The sequence below is a fragment of the Canis lupus genome, chromosome 6 (genome assembly GCF_003254725.2).
Source record: "Canis lupus dingo isolate Sandy chromosome 6, ASM325472v2, whole genome shotgun sequence".
In the NCBI taxonomy this organism is placed as follows: domain Eukaryota; kingdom Metazoa; phylum Chordata; class Mammalia; order Carnivora; family Canidae; genus Canis; species Canis lupus.
Genome location: NC_064248.1, coordinates 10,346,602 through 10,367,804, shown reverse-complemented (window position 1 = coordinate 10,367,804; position 21,203 = coordinate 10,346,602). Strand labels below are relative to the sequence as shown.

At 45.2% G+C, this 21,203-nt stretch overlaps 1 protein-coding gene across 1 annotated transcript in view; it reads left to right on the top strand.

Annotated features, from left to right (window-relative positions):
* LOC112646058 (transformation/transcription domain associated protein) overlaps positions 1–20,932 on the top strand; it is a 114,290-nt gene extending 93,358 nt beyond the window's left edge. The window contains 11 exon segments of the mRNA XM_035717825.2: positions 1,004–1,123; positions 1,125–1,169; positions 2,575–2,665; positions 3,927–4,126; positions 4,874–5,135; positions 8,999–9,224; positions 10,169–10,386; positions 12,561–12,745; positions 17,233–17,436; positions 17,522–17,716; positions 19,785–20,932. Coding sequence (XP_035573718.1) covers positions 1,004–1,123; positions 1,125–1,169; positions 2,575–2,665; positions 3,927–4,126; positions 4,874–5,135; positions 8,999–9,224; positions 10,169–10,386; positions 12,561–12,745; positions 17,233–17,436; positions 17,522–17,716; positions 19,785–20,069 — 2,031 coding nt within the window. The 3' untranslated portion in view covers positions 20,070–20,932.
* Positions 20,933–21,203: the final 271 nt, after the last annotated feature.

The window sequence follows — 21,203 nt, the reverse complement described above, 5'->3', positions numbered from 1 at the left end:
GTCCTAGAGCTGCTCTGCTCTAGTCGCAGGTGACATGGGATCACATGATTTCTAGAGACACTGCAGGGTATGGTCACGCTTGGTGGATTTCTGTCCCATGTTGCCCCAGCACAGCATGGAGGACAGGGCTGGTGGCAGATGTGCACCTGCCCAGAGATGCTGCTTAAAACTGTGATTCTTTCTTCCATGTTGCGCCCTCTCTTTCTCAAGAAATAACATAAATAAAACCCAGAATTAGGGGCACTTGAGTGGTTCAGTCGGTTAAGCATCTGCCTTCGGTTTAGGTCATGATCCTGAAGTCCTGGGATTGAACCCAGCATCAGTGGGGAGTTCAGTGGGGAGTCTGCTTCTTCCTCTGCCCCTCACCCCACTCATGCTCTCCCCCCCTCAAATAAAATCTTTAAAACAAACCCAGAATTAATCTTTGTAAAAAACTTAAAAATAGACCATTCTGCTTTTCTGTTTTGTCGCATTAAAGGTTTGGATTTCTTAGAGCCCCTGAATGTCCAAATTGGGAATGAATATCAGCATCTAGTATTTAAAGCCGACTCCAGAAACACACACCAGCTGTGGTGACACACACAGAGAAGTTCTCTAGATATTTACCTACTTCTCAATGTAATTGTTTCAGACATTTGTGGGCGCCTCATTCCAGGGTGATGTTCATCACAGATTTTTAGCAAAAGTCCATTTTGTTTTGGTGATGTCGTGAGTGTGAATTAACAAATTGATAGGCTCTTGAGTCACTCACCACTGCTCGCGGCTGATTGGGTCAGTTAGTGATTGGCAGTAATGTTTAATCTTGGTAAGAACTGTATTTGCATTCGGGGTTTCCTTTGTATATTGTATACATTAAGTTTAGCAATATTGTTTGTTCTTTTGGACATATTTTCCCACATTGCCAGTAAGGCTATTCTATATGCTGTTTTAACGTTGGAGGAAAGTCACTTGATGAAGGGCCTCAGAAGTTTCATTCACCTCTGGGATTTTTCTTCTGTCTTAGGTGCTGTGGCTTTTGAGCTTTGATGATGACAAAAACACTCTGGCAGATGCTGTGGACAAGTACTGCATTGGGGTTCCGCCCATTCAGTGGCTGGCCTGGATCCCACAGCTGCTCACCTGTCCTGGTGGGCTCTGAGGGAAAGCTGCTTTTGAACCTTATTAGCCAGGTGGGAGTAACAAGGTCTCTTTGTTCATGAGAAAATTATGCCTTCATTTCATGTGTAGGAAGGTATACACATTTAGACATCGGTTGATAAAAAGCACATTTAAAAATGATTGGAACAAAATAATCTGTTAGATCGTTACAGTAATAAAATGCTGATTTCTTTGCTTGCATATATTGCCACACAAAGATGCAAGTAAAACAACCTTCTTTTAAAATGTGCAGTTACTAATGAATCCTCTGAATTAGTGAAATGTGTATCTGATATTTTGCAGCCAAACTTACCTTCTGACTAAAGTCTTCATAATTGTAGCAGTTGTCCTCCCTTGTGTGGTTGTTCTGGGTGAAAGCTGTGTGCACTGCGCATGTGGTTAGGGAATGGGACACACTGGGATCCCATAGGAAGGTTTTCATGACCATGATTTGAGATGATTTCAGGTTGTCCCTTGGTGTGAAAAGCCTGATGAGTAGAGGAAGGCCCCCAACGGTGGGAATTTGGAGACCGCTGTATGTCATACAGCGCCTGTGACTGACTCCTCATGAATGAAGAGCATCCTAACCAAGCATTTAGGAACTTGCTGCTCATCATTCTGTCTCCAGCTTGCTTTGCCCTTTACATGTGACTCATCATCCATGTTGTACCCAGAAATAGTTTTATTTTTCCCCCTTTAAAGCCTGCAGCAATGAGCCTGGGTATTGGTATTTTGCCTAGAGTTTATCTCCTGGGATGTAGATTCAGTCTATGTGATGTAATCATTCATCAGACATCTCTTAATGTATGTTAGCCAGCTATTGTGTGGCCTGTGGCAGAGCTAGACTCTATTCCTGTCTTTTCATAGGCACATTTGGAAGGGTCTGAGTAACTAGCTATTCTGGCATTTTGAAGAAGCCATAAAACCCCAGTTTGGTAAGGCAAGTGTTTCTTACCTTAAACAGAAAATCTTCTGTATCCTCCTTGCTGCGGTTATATGAAGTTTCTCCCTAATGAACCTATTTGTCAGTTAGAATCTGCTTCCAGTTCCCAGTGAATTGTGCCTAGCATAAAGACTGACCTTACACCTTACATGTTGTCCCATTTCTTGGCTGAGTGAGATCCAGAGACCAGTGTGTTTTGTTGTCTTCAGATTTCCCGAATCAAAGGCAAATGTGGTTTCTGTCTTTAATAGTCCCCAGGCAGAGTACATACGCTGTGTTGATCTTTCTCAGATCTTTTAGAGGTAAACTAGGCATTTTACCTGCTGTTTAATCAGGACTCATACATGAGCCCCTGTGGTGCAGTATTTGTCTCCTTGGTTCAGAGGTAGACCCTAGCCCATTGACAAGTGGCAGCAGTTACTTTCCGTACAAATTGTCATCATCCAGAAGCACAGTGATCAGCAGTGCTCTTTATGTTCCATGTCTCTGAGCAGGTTGGACGTGTGTATCCCCAGGCGGTCTATTTTCCCATCCGGACCCTGTACCTGACCCTGAAAATAGAGCAGCGGGAACGCTACAAGAGCGGTATGTCTCGGACAGGGCAAGCTAATCAAATTGTGGAGGGCTCATTCTGTGGGGGTATTCCATGTTTGGATGGCTGGGGACACACTCCTACCCTCAACCTGTCTGTCTTTAGCCAGCGAGAAGACACTTTGGGGCTGGAAAGTAAAGCCTAATCTATGAAAGAAGGCAATGGCTCTCATGGTTGTGATTTAGTAGAGTGTTGGTTTATCTGAATGATTCGGTCCATAAGTAGTTAATTATAAAGTTTAATAATACATCCTCGTAAGGAGTATAAATGTCAGTTAGTGTGTATGTCATTTAGCTTATAAAGTCTTTAGCTGTCAGAAGAAATCAGCATAGAGATCAGTCTTACAAGATTCACCTAGAAGAGTCTTAATCTGTACTGAATAGCCCTCCTATGTAAGAAATAACTTACTAATGGTTTCTTTTTCCTGCTACACATGGTACCTTGGTAAACCATTAAAGCACCATCTGCTTCAGCCCATTTTTAACACCCAGATATTCATGCTGCTAGCGCAAAGACTTTGTAAGGTCACCTGATCCACTGGGCGTGGTTGCATTACCCGCTGCTGAGCTGGGCTGGTCAGGAGACTGCATGGCACGTTCCAGCTCTGGCCTCACGGGTCTACCTCGGTAGATGTGCGTTTGGGTCGTTTGAAAATTAAGGTTCTTTTATTCTGAGTGAGCCAAAGCTAGAGAAATAGGCATTTGGTTCTACATTTCTACAGCATATTTCTCATACAGCAAATGACTGTATTTTTCAAAAATACCTTTTTAACACATATGATCTTTGCTTTCCTAAATGGAAGAAAATGTAGACTTGCTCATTAGTTACTTTCTGATTCTCTAAGCTATCTGCAAAGAATGTATTGTGAAATATTTTCCCCAAACATTTAAAAGATGCTCAGGCTCATTAGTAAAGTTAAAAATGAGAGGACAGTGAACACTTGTGCGCCCCCACCTCAGTCCACCATGTACCACACAGCCCTGTTTGCTCTCTCTCTTGATGTGACGCTTTTTGCTTTTCACGGAAACATCTGAGGCCAGGTTGGTAGGCAGTCGCGCTCCACGTGCCCAAATCCCTCAGCGCACGTCTCCTTAGAGCCAGGGCGGCTCCCACAGTCCCTGGGGAACCGGCCTCGTGATGTATTAACACGCCTGCAGGAACCAGCGTTCCTTTGGCCGATGGGTCCTCTAGAGCACCATCTCTCGCATCGGGCCAGTTTTGCGCTGACATTGGCGTTGTGTGTGTTACTCTCAGATTCTGGACAGCAGCAGCCAAGTTCAGTGGGTAACCAGTCCCATTCTGCATCAGATCCAGGGCCCATAAGAGCAACAGCACCAATGTGGCGCTGCAGCCGAATCATGCACATGCAGCGAGAACTCCACCCAACACTTCTGTCTTCCCTGGAAGGCATCGTTGATCAGATGGTCTGGTTCAGAGAAAACTGGCATGAAGAGGTATGTAGGGGAACCTACCATCCTGTGTACTCTGGGCTGTCTTACCTTCAGATTAGCTGCCTGGTCCATGTATGTGTTCTGTGTTACCTATTTGGACAGTAAAGTAAGCAGATAGCTATGTCTGCATCCTAAGATAGCCTCAGATATTTGAAGCAGAGTATGCCAGAAGAAGATGAGATTGAGAAAGCCAGTTCTGGCCTCACCATACTTACTGTGCTCACATCTGTGAGTGCTGTAATTCACTACCACCTAATTCCAGTTAACCAGGAGCAGTAATGGGTGTGAGCAGGGTCCGTGGTGTAGGTAACTCCAGAGGCGGAGTTCTTCAATGAGCTTTTCGGTAGCCAGGCCCTCTCCTTAATCTGGTGACAAAAGGATGAGTCCTTATTATCTAGATGTTTGTTTTATTGGCCAGGAGGCCCCCTTATTACTGTTTCTTTATGCAGCAGTAACTGCAAAGCTGTCTGCATATAAGGTGTTTTCTATGGCTAATCAACGGAAGGGTGTGTGTATGACGTAAGTGGAGGTTTTTTGTTATTTTTTGTGTTCAGGACACTTCTCCTCATGATTAAAAACATAGCTGACAGTGTGGAGCATACAGGTTGCCTCTATGCTGTACTCATTGATCTTACACCTACTATGTGCTGGGAGGTGGTGGAGGGGACACGTTGGTCAGATGCTTTGTGGTCTGTTAGTTGCTGGAATTGAGAGCTGTTTTGTAAATCGTCTTGGGTCTCTTTCCACTAGGTTCTCAGGCAGCTCCAGCAGGGCCTGGCGAAATGTTACTCTGTTGCATTTGAAAAAAGTGGAGCAGTGTCTGATGCCAAAATTACCCCCCACACTCTAAATTTTGTCAAGAAGTTGGTGAGCACATTTGGGGTAGGCCTGGAGAATGTGTCCAATGTCTCGACCATGTTCTCCAGCGCAGCCTCTGAGTCTCTAGCCAGGAGGGCACAGGCTACTGCCCAGGACCCTGTCTTCCAGAAGCTGAAGGGCCAGTTCACAACCGGTGAGTCCTTTCCTGTATCTAGAGACATGTTCCACTCTCCTGTACCTAGAGAAGTGTTCCACTCACTGTTCTTCCTTTGTCTTTAACATCTCCTCTCCTTGTTATTTCTTTGTTTTCATGAGCACTGTTTTGGGTAAGCTTGCCATACTCTGTTTAAAATGCAGACTCTGGGATCCCTGAGTGACTCAGCAGTTTAGCGCCTGCCTTTAGCCCAGGGTGTGATCCTGAAGTCCTAGGATCGAGTCCCACATCAGACTCCCTGCATGGAGCCTGCTCCTCCCTCTGCCTGTGTCTCTGCCTCTCTTTCTCTCTGTGTCTCTCATGAATAAATAAACAAAATCTTTAAAAATAAAATAAAATGCAGACTCAGATCACAAGGTCACTGTGACTCAGCAACCTAAGGTTGCACATCCTTCTCTCCAGTGAAGGGTTAAGGTCTGGAGCCAGGCTCCATGTGAGGAGATGGAGGGTGTTAGGAAGAGAAAGGTTTCATGGGGAAACCACCCTTTCCTGTCCCTCCTCCATTGGGTTTTTGTGGGAAAACTGAACGGTGGGAGGTGAGATAGGCTCAAGGTACAGGGCTCAAGGTGACAAGTAGAGTTCAAACCTGTAGTGGATTCAGGTGGTAGAAAGACAAGGAGATAGTATCATCATTACTTGTCCTTGGTTTGGGTTCGTGTGTCTTCCGAGGCCCCCAAGAGCATGAATCTTGGCTCCAGCTTTGCATGATCAGTGGCAGATGAGTCCAGTCTCCTTTGGCCTCAGCCTTCACCTGCCAGACAGGGCCCCTGGTTCCCTGAGTGTGTGCATACACAGGCCAACCATGTCCCCTGGTGTGCAGGCAGTCCTGCCACCCATGTCCCACTGCCACCCTGCTGACCTGCCCGTCCTCTGGCAGAGGAGCCCTGGCGAGCACCAGGTCTCAGAGCATCTCTTTAGCTGCCTGGGGAACTCTTGCAGGCTTTTGAGTCTCAACCCATGAATGATTATCATAGGAAAGAAGATTTGTCTGGTCAACTTGCCTGCTAAAAGAAACATTTTACTTTAATTATTGCTTTTATAACTATGTCCAGAACTTCTTTCTTCACTGATACACTAAGCCATAGAAAAAGTGGTCACACTGTTTGTTGTTTAAAATATCTTTTAAGAACTGTTCCATTGTAGAGAACACAGCTAGAAATATGTGCTGTGTAGATGAGATTGAAATCCTGTAAAAGAAAATATTTATCCCACTAATGGCAAAGGATGCTTTGCAGCTACAGCCATGAGTTTCTTTTGATCTATGTCAGATACAGCATGTCCTGCCATCATTCCAGGTAGCCCCAGGGCCCCGGGTTTCTTCCCTTGTGGTGTGAGTGGGACATTAAAGGTAACGCTGGACTCCCCTTAAGCTTGAGGGCCTTCCTCAATGCACCTACCACCTTGACAAAGATGGTGTTTGAACAGTAAAACATGAGCCTCTCACACCTTTTTCACATGAAAAGAAATCTGTCATCTTAGATTTCTTTTTTTGTGACATTCACATGATGGGTCTGTCACTATTCCCTGAAAAAAAGTCCTGAGATGAATTTTATGGAAACTATCATATTTTACTCCAGGGAAATGATACTCAGTATGTCTTTATCTTAAAATGTCCACTCATTAAATCAAATGTAGTCTGAAATAGATTTCATTATGAGACAAGTCATTTGGATTTTGATATAAAAAAATACAAAACCTGAAATTCGTAGGAAGAGCGCTATGAGGCTCTAACCCTCTTCTAAGCATGGGAGTTTCATATGTCACTCAGAGCTCTGCAGCCCCTCTGATCCTCCTTTCCCAGGAAGAACCAGCTCTTGTGTTTCAGTGCCATGTTCTAGTCCACACAGCAGAGTGAGAGTTGCCCCACCTCCATCCTCGGGCAACATCGCACATGCTGGCTACTAACTCCCAACCCCGTAAGGAAGCAGAAGAAAGTTCGAAGGTAGTATCTCACCTTTATCCCAGGGATTGAGAACATATGTACACACAGGAACTTGAACACGAATGTGGCAGCCATTTTATTTGCAAAAGCACCACACTGAGAATTGATTAGCAAAGTGTGCCATATCTGTACTCACGTGAGATAAATAAAGTGGGGTTTTAGCCATTGATTTGGCAACTTGGCTGAACCTCAAATTATGCTGAATGCAAAAAAGCCAATCTCAAAAGGATACTTATTGCATGGTTCTTACCTAAGAAACATTTGTAAAATAACCAGTTGCTCAGTTGGTTAAGCAATTGCCTTTAGCTCAGGTCATAGTCTCAGAGTCCTGGGGATTGAGCCCCACATCGGGCTCCCTGCTCAGTGGGGAGTCTGCGTCTCCTTCTCCCTCTGCCCTTTATGTTGACTCTCTTGTTCTCCCTCTCTCCCACGTGTTCTCTTTCTCTCTGTCTCATAAATAAATCTTTAAAATTTTTCTTTTTAAAGTAGTGTTACAGTGGAAGTGGAGAATGGGTTAGTGGTGGCCAGGAGTTAGGGATTCAGGGCTCAGGTGGGTGTGGCCATATGGCTGACACAGGGTGCCTGTGGTGATGGACAGTTGATCACCTTGATTGTAGTGCTTCTGGGCATGCTAAGGTCACGCTGGGGTTTGGATTGCCATAGTCGCTCTGGTGCCTTTGGGCTGCCTGTGTAGGTGTTGATGGGGCCTTCACCAGCCCCTGGTTCTACATTCACATTGACTCCCAATCATTTTCTCTGCGTTTGGCCCTGGTCCAGTCCCTAGCAGCCCTGGAGGAGGCAGCAAGTAAGGCAAGCCTGCAGGAGGCAGTGAGGACCTGGGAGAGGAGTCTACATCAGGATCTCCCACACACAACCTAACTCTACAGAAGAGCATCTACAAGAGGCGCCAGAGAGGGCAGCCTGGGTAGCGCAGCAGTTTAGCGCCGCCTTAGGCCTGGGGCATGATCCTGAACACCCAGGGTCGTGTCCCATGTTGGGCTCCCTGCATGGAGCCTGCTTCTTCCTCTGCCTGTGCCTCTACCTCTCTGTCTCTCTGTTTCTCATGAGTAAATAAATAAAATCTTTAAAAAAAAAAAAAAAAAAAAGGCACCAGAGAGCCCTTCAGCTTGAGTGTGAGGGTCCCCTGCCACATCACAGATTCCTATCCTTGTCAGCAAGAGGATGGTAGCTCCCATGGGGTCTATTTGCAGCAGAAATGATTCAACTTATCCTGACCTTCAGGCTCTGGCGAATTAGAGAAACTCAGAGCCCCTTCCACCACTGGTGCTCATCTGTGTGGAACTGAGACTTTTTTTTAAAGACTAACTTTTCAGCTGAATTGACCTTTTAATATCGAATTTCAATAAAACCTGAGAAATACAGGAGTGTTTTAATTGCTTAAATGAAAAGTGCATGTTTTCCATTTTTGTCACTTCTGTTTCTTGTCTTAATTTCTTCTGATGAACTAATTTATAATTTACTGTTTGCCTGGATTGGGCTTTTTTTTTTTTTCTCCTTTAGCTTCAGATTGATGACTGTGTTGGCTTTTGGCATGGGGCCATGGTTCCTGAGTGTGATGCTTGCTCTCAGGCGGGGCTGGCCCAGGGGGCTCCTATGCTCCTCGGAGGGTTCCACGTAACCTCTGGTGATGATGGGGGGTGAGCTTTCCTGTTAGCAGTTCATCTCTTTCCTCCTGCAGTTTCGGGGTCAGCAGAGATGTTGCTCAGGCTTCAACTTACACTTTAAAGAGAGACAGAAACTAAAATGCTTTTTGCTCCAGATTAGACATAGAATAAAACATGCCTGTTTCCTACCCGCGAGGCTCTTCAGCATGATTTCGTGGTGAATTCCAGATAACCCAGATGATTAAAAATGTTTTTAATTATATTTTATTTTGAAGATTTTGACTTCAGTGTTCCAGGATCCATGAAGCTTCATAACCTTATTTCTAAGTTGAAAAAGTGGATCAAAATCCTGGAGGCTAAAACCAAGCAGCTTCCAAAGTTCTTCCTCATAGAAGAAAAGTGCCGGTTTTTAAGCAATTTCTCAGCACAGACAGCTGAAGTAGAAATTCCAGGAGAATTTTTGATGCCAAAGCCAACCCATTATTACATCAAGATTGCTCGGTGAGTGAACCCAGCATGGCAGTTGATCCACTAACACACACCACCCCGCGCAAAGCCCCGCTGCAGGGCAGAACTGGTACCGTGGTGCAGACTCATTCCCTCCCTCATGCTCTCCTTGTCCCTGAAACAGGAGAACATGAGATTGTGGAATCAGGCACTTAAAGGGTCTGGCCTAAGTGATGGGTGAAATGTCTTGAGTCAAGTTTGTGTTTCTTTTGCTTTTAAAAATACCTTTTCTGAATCCCCGTGGAACTGGACAGAATAGAAAGTTCCCCAGTCTATAAAACTCTTAAAGCTCAATATTCAAAACAGAATTGGACAATTGTAATATGTACTAGAGCATATGTTGTATCTTATTGTAAATGCCAGAAGTACTGTAACAAATGGTCATAACCAGAAGTCTGCTTTTTCACGCATCCAGAAATGGGTTTCCCAGTCGTCCGGATGTGACTCCTCTTCGGGCCAGCCCTCCCTGCTCCCTGATTTCTGTTGGCGGCCAAGGCCCATGGCAGGGAGGTAAAGGCGAGGGTGTGTAGTCTTCACACTCGCTCCTGGGGCACCTGCTCCCCGGCGGGCTCTGTGCCTGATTATCCTGCTCCTGACATTCAGACTCTGCCTCCTGCCCCCCACTGGCTCTGTGGCTTGAGGGGCTCAGCACCAAATCAGCTCCTGAGGCAGGACCCTATGGCCTGATGGTTTTAAAGCTACAGCATCATCTTCTCTTCCACCTTGTGTTTTTCCTCTGCCAGGGTGTCTTCCCCCACATTGTAAAATAATGTCACACCATTTATACCTTGTCAAAGTGACGCCTGGACTTGCAGTAGTCTGTGTTGTCACCACAATTCCAGATGCCATTCTTAAAAGTTCTGTTTTCTTCTCAAAGAAAAGGATTGGAAATTGAGGCCTTGGGGAGCTAGTATTTCATTGTGTGCTTGCTTGGGTAGGTTTATGCCCAGGGTGGAGATCGTGCAGAAGCACAACACCGCAGCCCGGAGACTGTACATCCGCGGACACAACGGCAAGATTTACCCATACCTCGTCATGAACGACGCCTGCCTGACAGAGTCCCGGCGAGAGGAGCGTGTGCTACAGCTGCTCCGCCTGCTAAACCCCTGTTTGGAGAAGAGGAAAGAAACCACAAAGAGACACTTATTTTTCACAGGTATGAGAGGTGCACTTTGGGGGTACATGGCTGATCCCGCTAGCCTTTGTGGGTTTTCACATGCTGTCTCTTGGGAACTGAGAGTGCCCTGAAGCACACCAAGGAGGGAGAATTCTGGAATGAGGGCCCTGCTCCAACAAGAAGTCACTCCCTAGCCTTTCGGCTCCTCACTACAAGATGAGTGCTTTGATGAGTACTTGTTTAGATAAGTGGGTGCCGTGTCTGGGCACACTGCTTTTGCTCCTTGCCCGGGAGTCCATCCATGCTCTGGTGAAACATTGGCTGAGTACAGGGCATATTGTGAGCGTGTTAGCAGCATGTCATGAGCATGTTTAAGTGAGCTCTCTGGATGACTTCTGGAGTTCATGCTGCACTGTGTGGCCACTGCCGGCACCCACCTTCCCGGCAGGAAATACAGCATGAGGAGGGTCGAGAAGCCCTGTGAAGGCTGTAGAAATATTGGTCACATGGCAACCAGCCTCCTCTGAGTAAGATCTTTCCATGTCAACTTATGTGTGATTTGTGGATGATCCATTTCTGTCTAATAAGGGCAGAGGTGAGCTGCCTATAATCCTATTCAGAGTAGAGAACCATTGTAAAAACATTTTAGCATCTAGTCTCCAAGATTAGGAGCCCATTGCAATGCATATTATCTAGTCCCGTGTGGAACTTTCTTCTGACCACTAAGAATCCAGCCCATTTTGACCTAAAATCTTTTACCCTTAAGTTCAATATCCTGAAAATAAGTAGATCGAAAAAACAAATCTATAGAAAACCGTTTGCATGTTAACATGTGTATAATGTGATCTATAGTGTTGATCATGTCTGGGGTAATAGATGGTTCTTTGTTTTTTCCAAAGAAACAAACTCTTTGTCAGCATCATACAACAGTTCACATATATGCCCTAGAGTCACTGTGGAATTTATGGTTTGAAGCCATGGCAGCAAGCCAGTAGTTGTGCTTTAACTGACATTAGGCGAAATTCATTCTGGGTTCAGTAGAAGTCAGAAATGTGTGTGTGTGTGTGTGTGTGTGTGTGTGTGTACCACACTGACACCAAATGTGGGTGCAGATGGTCATAGTGGCCTAGGGACTGGCTGGTGCAGACACCAGGTCAGAGCTTCCACTTGCTCACTAAGCAACATCAATGTAGCTTGCTGCTATGTCCCCCTGTGGACAAGCTTGATTTTGTTACCTTCTTGCTATCTTTTGGGAATTTTGGCTTGAAATGTCTTAAGGGGTACCTGGCTGGCTCAGTCGGTAGAGCATGTAACTCTCAATCTCAAGAGTCTTGAATTCAAGCCCCACATTGGGCACAGAGCTTACTTAAAAAAAAAAAAAAAGTCTTTGTAGTAGTATCTTGATCTAGTATTTTTAATGTATAATTTGCCAACAACATTTTGGGGTACGTACTGTACTCTCATTTATGGATGAAAAAACTGAAGTTCGTAGAAGTCCAGTGACAGTTCTCAAGTCACATCACTGGGAAAACAGACTTGGGATGTGAGTGCAGGCTGTCTGGCTCCAGGGCTGGCACACCCGGCACTTTCTGGTTGAGTGCAGTCCTTTTGGAGATCATCATCATGTGAGGCGAATTGCTTCATCAACTATGTCTCCAGTGCAAGAGTGGTCATCCAGGTGCCACATGTGCCTCACTCTCAATACAGCTCCACAAAGTTACTGAGTGGAGTGATCAGATTTCGTTCTGGGAGCTTTCCATAGCTGAACCACAGAACACAGAAAATGACTGGAGTGTTTTCCTAATTTCCCGAAGGTGGGGCCAGCCATCCCGACACCTGGAGACAAGTTAACGTAACCACACTGGATGGGCTACCTTGGAGTGAGCGGGAAGATTGAACTCTCCTGATAGAACCCTGATGGAGGACGTTGGCAGAATCTCTAACTTTTATTTTTAAAGATTTCTTTCTAAAGTGTTTCTGTTCACATGTGTCTTAATCACAAATGATGGCAGCTCGGGCTCCGTCACCCAGGAGACATGGGCCTTCTTGCTATATGCCAAGTTAGCGCATGGTGTGTGACTTTCAACTTTACCCCCTTCCTTTGCTCATGAAGGGCTGAGTGAGCTGCTCCCAGGACGTCCCCGGAGGTTAGAGTCAAGCACTACCCGGTGTATTCTCTCAGTCTGCCCAATTTCCTTCTCCTTTCTCCTCAGTTCCACGAGTGGTGGCAGTGTCCCCACAGATGCGCCTTGTGGAGGACAACCCCTCTTCTCTTTCCCTCGTGGAGATCTACAAGCAGCGCTGTGCCAAGAAGGGCATCGAGCATGACAACCCCATATCCCGGTACTATGACAGACTGGCCACGGTGCAGGCGCGAGGGACCCAAGCCAGCCACCAGGTACCAAATCAGGATGGTCAGGAGTGGGAGCTGCTGCCTGCAGCCTCACATGCAGCTACTTTCTGCGGCAGTGCTGCCATGACATGTGTGCTTAGAGAAGTAGTGGGCAGCTGAGAGGTACCTTGTTGCCTCCTTGGACTTGTGAGGTAGTAGAAATTAGGTGACCATGGACCCTAATGAAGTGACTTTTGCTGCACAATAACTTAATGGCAAACTCATTTGGCAGCCAAACTTAATCTAAGGATCATTAGGCTATTTATCCACTTAATAATCACCTTCATCTCGTTTGCTGCTGGGGTATTAGGTAACATATAGTTTCTGTACTGTGGAAACTTTCTAAAATATAAAAATTGGCGAGTTCTGAAACATGTCAGGCCCAGCTGTGTTTCGGTTGTCTTGGGAGCACAATGCCTACCACAGGCCTGGACTGCTCTAGGGTCATCGGGTGGACGAAGGGCTCTCTCTGCCTGCAGATTCCTACCTTGGTAGAAAGTAGGAGAGGTGTGGAGTCTGAATGAGGAGATTTTGTATGGGATTGTGTGGGTCACCAAGAGGCAGCTTTCTTGGCCTGCTCCCCAGACACCACTGTGTTCCTTCCTGTGCCTCCTGAGAGGGCTTCATAGTTTCTGGGAGAGATAGCATGGAGCTGGAAGCTGTCACCTGGCCTCCATCCTTCCAGGTCTGGCTGCCCAGCAGGACCCCACATGGTCTCTAAGCTGGACCATTACCTTCATTAGTCACAGTCGTTTATAAAACACTGGGAGATCCTCATGTAAGTATTTCAGTTAGTCTGGAACCTGGGAGACTTTGTGTTTTTAGCAAGATGGAGCCCACAGGGTACTCACCTCACCCACCTAGGCAGTGCTCAGGGCAGGCAGGGCCTGAGACAGTCCAGGCCTTGAGGTCTGGTGCAGCCTCCTACCCTTGTGCAAGCAAACTGAGTGGAATCCTTCCTCTGCTCTGATTCGCCTCTGTAGACACAGCTTGTAGCCTGCCTTGGGAACTGGTATCAGGGTTTCATCAGGCCACAGGCCACTGCCTGGTCACTCTGTGGACCAAGGACCATTCTGAGGGTTTGTGGGAGATGAATGGATTATATTCTGAAGGCTACATTTGCCTTTAACAGTGTAGAAATTGATGATTTCCATGTGCAAATATTTGCTTGTGTGAAGATGTCTTAGTGTTTTATAATTAGCTGTGTGACTAATGAAGGTAATGGTTGGCCATGTTTAGAGACCACATGGGGACCTGCTGGGCCAGCTAAAGATGCTGACAACAGTACATAACCGTTTAGTGTCATAGCGTTTTCTTACTCTTTGCACCCTAGCTTGTTTTCTTGCTAAATAACTCTGTTTCTTCATCCTTCGCTTTTTAAAATACCTTTATTGAGATATCATTTACTTGGCAGAAAATTCACCCTTTAAAACGTACAATTCAAGGATGCGTGGGTGGCTCAATGTTTGAGTGTCTGCCTTCGTCTCAGGACATGATTCCAGGGTCCCAGGATTGAGTCTCACATTGGGCTCCCTGTGAGGAGCCTGCTTCTCCCTCTGCCTGTGTCTCTGCCTCTCTCTCTCTCATGAATAAATAAATAATATCTTTAAAAAAAAAAACATAAAAACTACCAAAATTCCTTTAAAAAATAAATATACAATTCAGAGGTACTCTGAATTGGCTCATTTAGTTAAGCATCCAACTCTTGATTTCAGCTCAGGTCATGATCTTAGAGTTGAGAGATCAAGCCTTACATTGAGCTCCATGCTGGGCATTCAGCCTGTTTAAGATTCTCTCTCTCCTTCTCCACCCCTTACCCCAGAATACAATAAAATAACATGTACAGTTCAGTGTTTTCAGCATATTCACAGAGCTATGCAGTCATCACCACTGTCTATAAAACATTCCATCACCCCAGGGGCACCTGACTGGCTCAGTCAGTAGAGCATGCAACTCTTGATCCCAGGGTCATGAGTTCAAGCCCCACATTGGACATGGAGCTTACTTTAAAAAAAGTTAAATAAGACACTTCACCCCAAAAAGAAGCTTCATACCCTTTTCCTCTCTGCGCCCCCGACATTGGCAAACATGAATCTTCCAGCCTTCCGAATATGCTTATTCGTTATATGAAAAGAATCATACCATGTGCTCTTTTGTGGCTAGCTTTCATTTAGCGTAACGTTTTTGTCGTTTATCCATTTTGTAGCATGTATCAGTAGTTTGTTCCTTTTTTATTGCTTAACAATATTCCTTTGTGTGACTGTACCACATTTAATTTATCTGTTTGTCAGTTGTTGGACTTTTGGATTATTTATACTTTTTGACTTATGACCAGTGCCAATGACTGTAAACATTCATGTATATGTTTCTGTATGGGTGTATGTTTTTATTTCTCTTCAACATATACCTAGGAGTAGAATTGATGGGTCACATGGTAAGTTTTATGTTTAACATTACATGAACTGCCAAACTCTTTCCCAGGTGATTGCAGTGTATAAAGGTTCTCTTTTCTCTGTATTCTTGCCAATAGTTATTATTATTTTTGGTTATAGTCCATTCATTTTGGGTGATAACAAGTGATATTGAGCAGTTTTTCATATGCTAACTGGCTGTTTACATATTTTCTTTGGAGAACTATCATTCAAGTCCTTTGCTCATTTTTAAATTATATGACTTGTTTTTCTGTTACTGATTCTAAGAATTCTTTGTATGTTCTGGATGCAAGTGACTTCACTTTATTTCCTGTATATTGGCTATGTTTTCCTGTTCCTTTTCTCATGATTTTTTGTTGAAAACTGAATATTTTTAATTATACGTGGCAACCCTAGAAATCAGATCCTTTTCCCCAAGGCTTGTTGTTATTGCTGCGGTTTGCTTAGTAACTTTCCTGGACTAATTTGTAAAGTATGTTTTTGTCATATGCAGCCATTGAAATCTCTGTTCAGCTAGCTAGTGATTTGGAAGAGATTTCTTAAATGCCTTGAAGCAATAAATCTTTCCCCTTTTTAAGGGCTGTGTGTGTGTATGGGGAGGGGGTGTCTTCAACATGCCCAACTCTGCCTTCCTGTTTATAGAATCTCAGGGTCAACCAGATGTGAGAGCATGGGGCTTTCTGAGGGCCTTCTGAGGCTTTCTCATGAGCATACAAGTGGTCTTCCAGATTCTTAGGAATATATTAAAGCTTTTCCAAGCCTCTTGTGGTCATCTCATTCCCTAGTTCTTCCTTTTGTTTGCTGTTATCTTTTGTGCTCTAGCTGATATCACTGCCTCAGGCATCTGCAGCATTAAATGGTTGTCACTGATTGCTTTCAGCAAATGCCCTTCAGTTGAAGTAGGATGCTCCTCACTGACTGAATTCTGAGTTCAGAGACAAGCCCAATGAATGGGACTTTTTCAAGAAGCTCTTAGATAAGATGACTAGTGATAATTCTCTGGAGATGAGGCTTGGGGGGGCGGGGCTCACTGAACCCATTCACTCATTCCAGTGGCTGTTAGGCTGCTGGTTTCCATATAGCTGCCATGATTGCAAAGCTGTTGGTTTTCAAGGCCATTGTGGAGGTGGGTTAAAAGGGATGGGAATAGTATAATTAAACTGCTACAGAGCACACTGTCACTAAAATTCAGCTTTTTTTCTTGAGTAAAAGCTATTCAGATTGTTGTAAGCCTTTAATTTCCAGAATTTAAAAATTTCCAAAGTTCATATAAAATTTTTTAAAGTTTATTTTTATAATTTGTACTACTGTTCTTGACGGTCTATGTGGTTCTTGGTTGCTTAGGGCCTGCATTCTACTGGCTACTCAGAGCCCATGGGTAGGACTTAAGCAAGAATAGATCTTGTGCCTTTATCATTTGGTCTAACAAGAACTAAATTAACTCTGTAAACTTTTTATTGAGACTGTCTCTGAGTTTACAGTGTTTGAAATAGGTTTACAAGTCTCCTAGCACAGAATTGTGTAAAAGTGTTATGTAATATATCTGCTGTGAGAAACTAGCTCCTTCAGTTTATAAAACTGTTGTTTTTAATAGTCTTAGCTAAGAAGAGTTGGTATCCAGTTCTTTTTGTTAACTGGTCTAGTATATTTTGTAGTTAACAAATTATGGTATTTGGATTTATGTAAATTCTTGGTAAGACAAATATCACTATCATGCAGCTAAGGCTCTTATTCGGATGGCTCTGTCGTTCCTTAAAGCATACAACATGAGCCCTGGGGATGGCCTGGGTGGCTCAGTGGTTGAGCATCTGCCTTCAGCTCAGGGTGTGATCCTGGAGTCCCGGGATCGAGTCCCACATTGGGTTCTCTGCATGGAGCCTGCTTGTCCCTCTGCCTGTGTCTCTGCCTCTCTCTCTCTCTCTGGTCTCTCATGAATAAATAAATAAAATCTTTAAGAAAACAAAACAAAAAAACGTGAGCCCTAAAGGGAAAATTTTCCTTTGAAAAGAAGAAAACAAGTGAATTAAAAGGAAGCTATCGTGGAGTGATATATCATTTCAGGTCCTTAGAGACATCCTCAAAGAAGTTCAGAGTAACATGGTGCCACGCAGCATGCTAAAAGAGTGGGCTCTGCATACGTTCCCCAATGCCACAGACTACTGGACGTTCCGGAAGATGTTCACCATCCAACTTGCCCTGATTGGCTTTGCAGAATTCGTCTTGCATTTAAATAGACTCAACCCCGAGATGTTACAGATTGCTCAGGTAATTTGGTGTGAACAGGCAAAGCCTCTCCTTCAGACTTCTGCATTGTGCTGGTTAAGTTCTGAGAACATCTCCTCATGTTTAGGACACCGGCAAACTGAATGTGGCCTACTTTCGGTTTGATATAAATGATGCAACTGGAGACTTAGATGCCAACCGTCCTGTCCCTTTCCGCCTCACACCCAACATTTCTGAATTTCTGACCACTATTGGCGTCTCCGGCCCGTTGACAGCCTCCATGATCGCCGTCGCCCGGTGCTTTGCCCAGCCCAACTTCAAGGTAGGCCACAATGACTGCGCAGCACACACAGTGTTACTTAGACACTGCGCGGCCTCGCGGGCTGCTGGTCTGCTAGTAAGGAGAGAGAAAGCTACTTGTTGCTGAACAATTCAAATTTCTTCATTTGGGAAAAAGCATTTTGAAATTTTTGCTAACGCATTTAGGATGTTGAAGCAGCTTTACAAAAAGGAATTGGAAGCCTCTGTTGGACCATTTTCCCAACTATTACTGTTGCTCATCGGGTTTGTTTACTTGGTTTTGTAGCTGCTTTCCATTTTGCTTTTATGTAAATCTTTCGGCTATAAAAGGGCAGAAGAGTGGCACCTGGCTGGTTCAGTCAGTAGAGCCACATGACCCTTCATCTCCAGGTGGTGAGTTCGAGCCACACACTGGATGTAGAAATTACTTAAAAATAAAATCTTAAAAAAAAAAAAAAAAGAGGTGGAAGTATTGTCTGCAGGATAGCACCTTTCTTACTAGCACTGTGGTTACAGTGACGTGTAAGGCACACCCTGAGGTCCCAACAGTGGAAGATGAGATGGATGCCCTTGGCCACAAGAAGCTGTGGGACAACTCTGTCATGGTGACAAGGTGGCCACCTCTGCCTTCTTCGGGCAGTGATACAGGGAAGGAGGGCAGACCGGGATTCAAATCCATTTCACACTGACTCCGAGCCTGTCTTCACCACTAGAGTAATCTCTCCTCACAACTGGGGACTAAACCAAGTTATTTTTCTTTTAACTTAAGAGACCGACTTGTACCTTTTTCTTTTTTTTTTCTTTTTTACCCACAGACAAGCAGTTTGTGTCTTGAGAGGCCTTCACATACCAGTTGCTTTCCAAAAATGGTCAGAACAGTTTTAAAATTATTAGCTAAATGCTTAACTGTGAACACAGACTTTACATTACATATTTCTTGTGCTCTTCAGTGCTCAGTTGCACGTGTCCCTCTGTGGAGTGCTTTCTGAGGAAAGCATGAGTATGAACATGAGTAAAAATAGCCTTGAGATTTCTCTGTGAGTGAGCAGTCTGTGCTCTGATGCAGCAAGTTCACGGTCACTTATTTGGGGTGTAAGGCTTTAAATAGAACGTTCTCACAGAGATAGGAATGTTATACTTCTGGAAACAATCATCAGGCAGCCTTAGAATGGCATTTATTTGAAAACTTTAAAGAATGAAGGAGGCTCTCCATATTTCAGAGGCCTGTTAGAGCTTGGAGTAACGCCGTGCATTGCTCTTTGTATAGACAGTGCAGTGTAGTTGGGAAGGAAGTGGGTTTTCTCCAAACTCTGGACCAGATTTCTTAACAGCCTAAATGTAAAGAATGCCTAATTCACTAAAATGTAGACCATTTTGTATGGGAATCTCTTCTAAAAACACATTTGGGAGGCTCTATTGTTATGCCCTGTATATGGAGAAACTAAGGTACGGGGGGCTAAGTAACTCTCCCAAGGTCACCCAGACAAAGAGTATTGGAGCTGGGGCTAGAACCCAGAGTCTGTACTGTGTCCGCAAAGAGGCCTGGGGTGGCTTTCCTTGGCCTGAGACCCATACCGTATGACACCCACATACCATGTGTCCTTGTGATTCCTTCCTGTTTTAGCCCAAATGTGACCTTGTCACCAGCTTCCCTGAGAACCCCCTCTGAGCCTGCCTCACTTGCTGTTTTCTGCACCATGCCCTTCATCAAGGGCATGTCAGGCATTTCTCTGTTAGGACCAAAGCCCCATAAGGGCAAGGGCTGTTGGTGTTTCTGCTTTGTTCGCTCTTGGCTGCAGTGCCAGAACAGGCCCTCAACAGGTACTCAGATGTGTGGGGTGAAACAGACAACTGGCACCAGGAAGCAGTGTGACAGCAACAGGTGCCATTGGATACATGTGCCCTGACTCAGAGCAGAATGCTTTGCCTTTGGCCAGTGCTTGACCCCAGATGCCTTCCCTGGTGCATCGACGAGGCATCCGCCCCAGCCCTGGGTGCTATGGCTCACCATTGTTGGGCCCCACCTCGTTAGGAAGTTGCCCCTCCAGGTTGCTCCTGGTTAACCCAGCACCTTTTCCTTCTCCATGCAGGTGGATGGCATCTTGAAAACGGTGCTTCGGGATGAGATCATCGCTTGGCACAAAAAAACACAGGAAGATACCTCCTCTCCCCTCTCTGCCGCCGGGCAGCCTGAGAACATGGACAGCCAGCAGCTGGTCTCCCTGGTGCAGAAAGCAGTGACTGCCATCATGACCCGCCTGCACAACTTGGCCCAGTTTGAAGGTGGGGAGAGCAAAGTGAACACCCTGGTGGCCGCCGCCAACAGCCTGGACAACCTGTGCCGCATGGACCCTGCCTGGCACCCATGGCTGTGAGCTTGCCTGCTTCCGCCACCCCAGAACGTGAAGCACCTCTGGGCTCCATGCCCACTGGCTGTTTAGCTCTTCCCACCTGTCTGCTGCACTCACTGCAGCCTGCAGCGTCACTGGGCTGTGGTCACCCCCAATAGCATGTGTGCGACAAAGGGGAAACAGTTTTGGGAGAGCTGCCCCACCTGGAACAGGGGCCAGGCCATTAGCAAGGACAGGGTGAAAACGTCTGAAATTTACAATTCCTTTTACGAAACCAGGATTCCCCAGTTGGGGATGTCTTTGTGAATTATTTTTTACTGTGTTCCTCGGTGTGAATGTACAGATTGGACTGTAGAAGACAGTTCTGTCCGTTTTTAACTCTGAAGTAACACCTCACAGGAGCTTTGCGCTTTTGTACAGACCTTTGTAACAATTGTACAGAAAACCTACTCTGTTAGAGAAACAGGAAATTATGAACAAATCGTGCTGGTTTTTCTCTGAGCACAAACTTTGATGCTGTATGTCCGCGGCTGTGGGATCTCACTAAGTGGCTGATGTGGGTCAGCAAGGCCCCCTCTGCCCTGTGGGAACACCATTCCTACACGTTTGGATTCAGATTCCATTGGGAGCACACGAGCTCTGGGAGCTGGCAGGTGAATCTTATGCTTTTCATCGGCTGGTTTCTTGGGCACCTTCTAGACATTTACTATCATTGTACCTGGAAAAACACTTTTTTCCTTCATAATTTAAAAAGAAACAGCAACAAAGGTTTGTCCATTCACTCCAGTCTGTTAATGTTCACATTTTTATAAATATGAGCATTGAGAATGTTCTAAAATTTGTACAGTGTGATTTTTTTTTTTTAGAATAAATATTTTATAAAAGGATGTGTCGCCTCTTATGTGTGTGGAAATGCTTGTTTCTGTGAGGTGTTCCCTCAGCCCCTCAGGGACTGAGCCTTGGGGCCAGCACAGGCCAGGCTTCAGGGTGGCTTTCTGGTGACGCCTGAGAGCAGTCTCAGCTCATAACTTCGGGGTCTTCTGTGATGGTGACAAGGAAGGCGGGTCCTGACTGACAGGGTGAAACATGCCCAGGAATCTGGTCCCTTTGGCTTGGTTTCCCCACCTCAGGGCTGCTGCCTGTGATGGGTGTACAGAG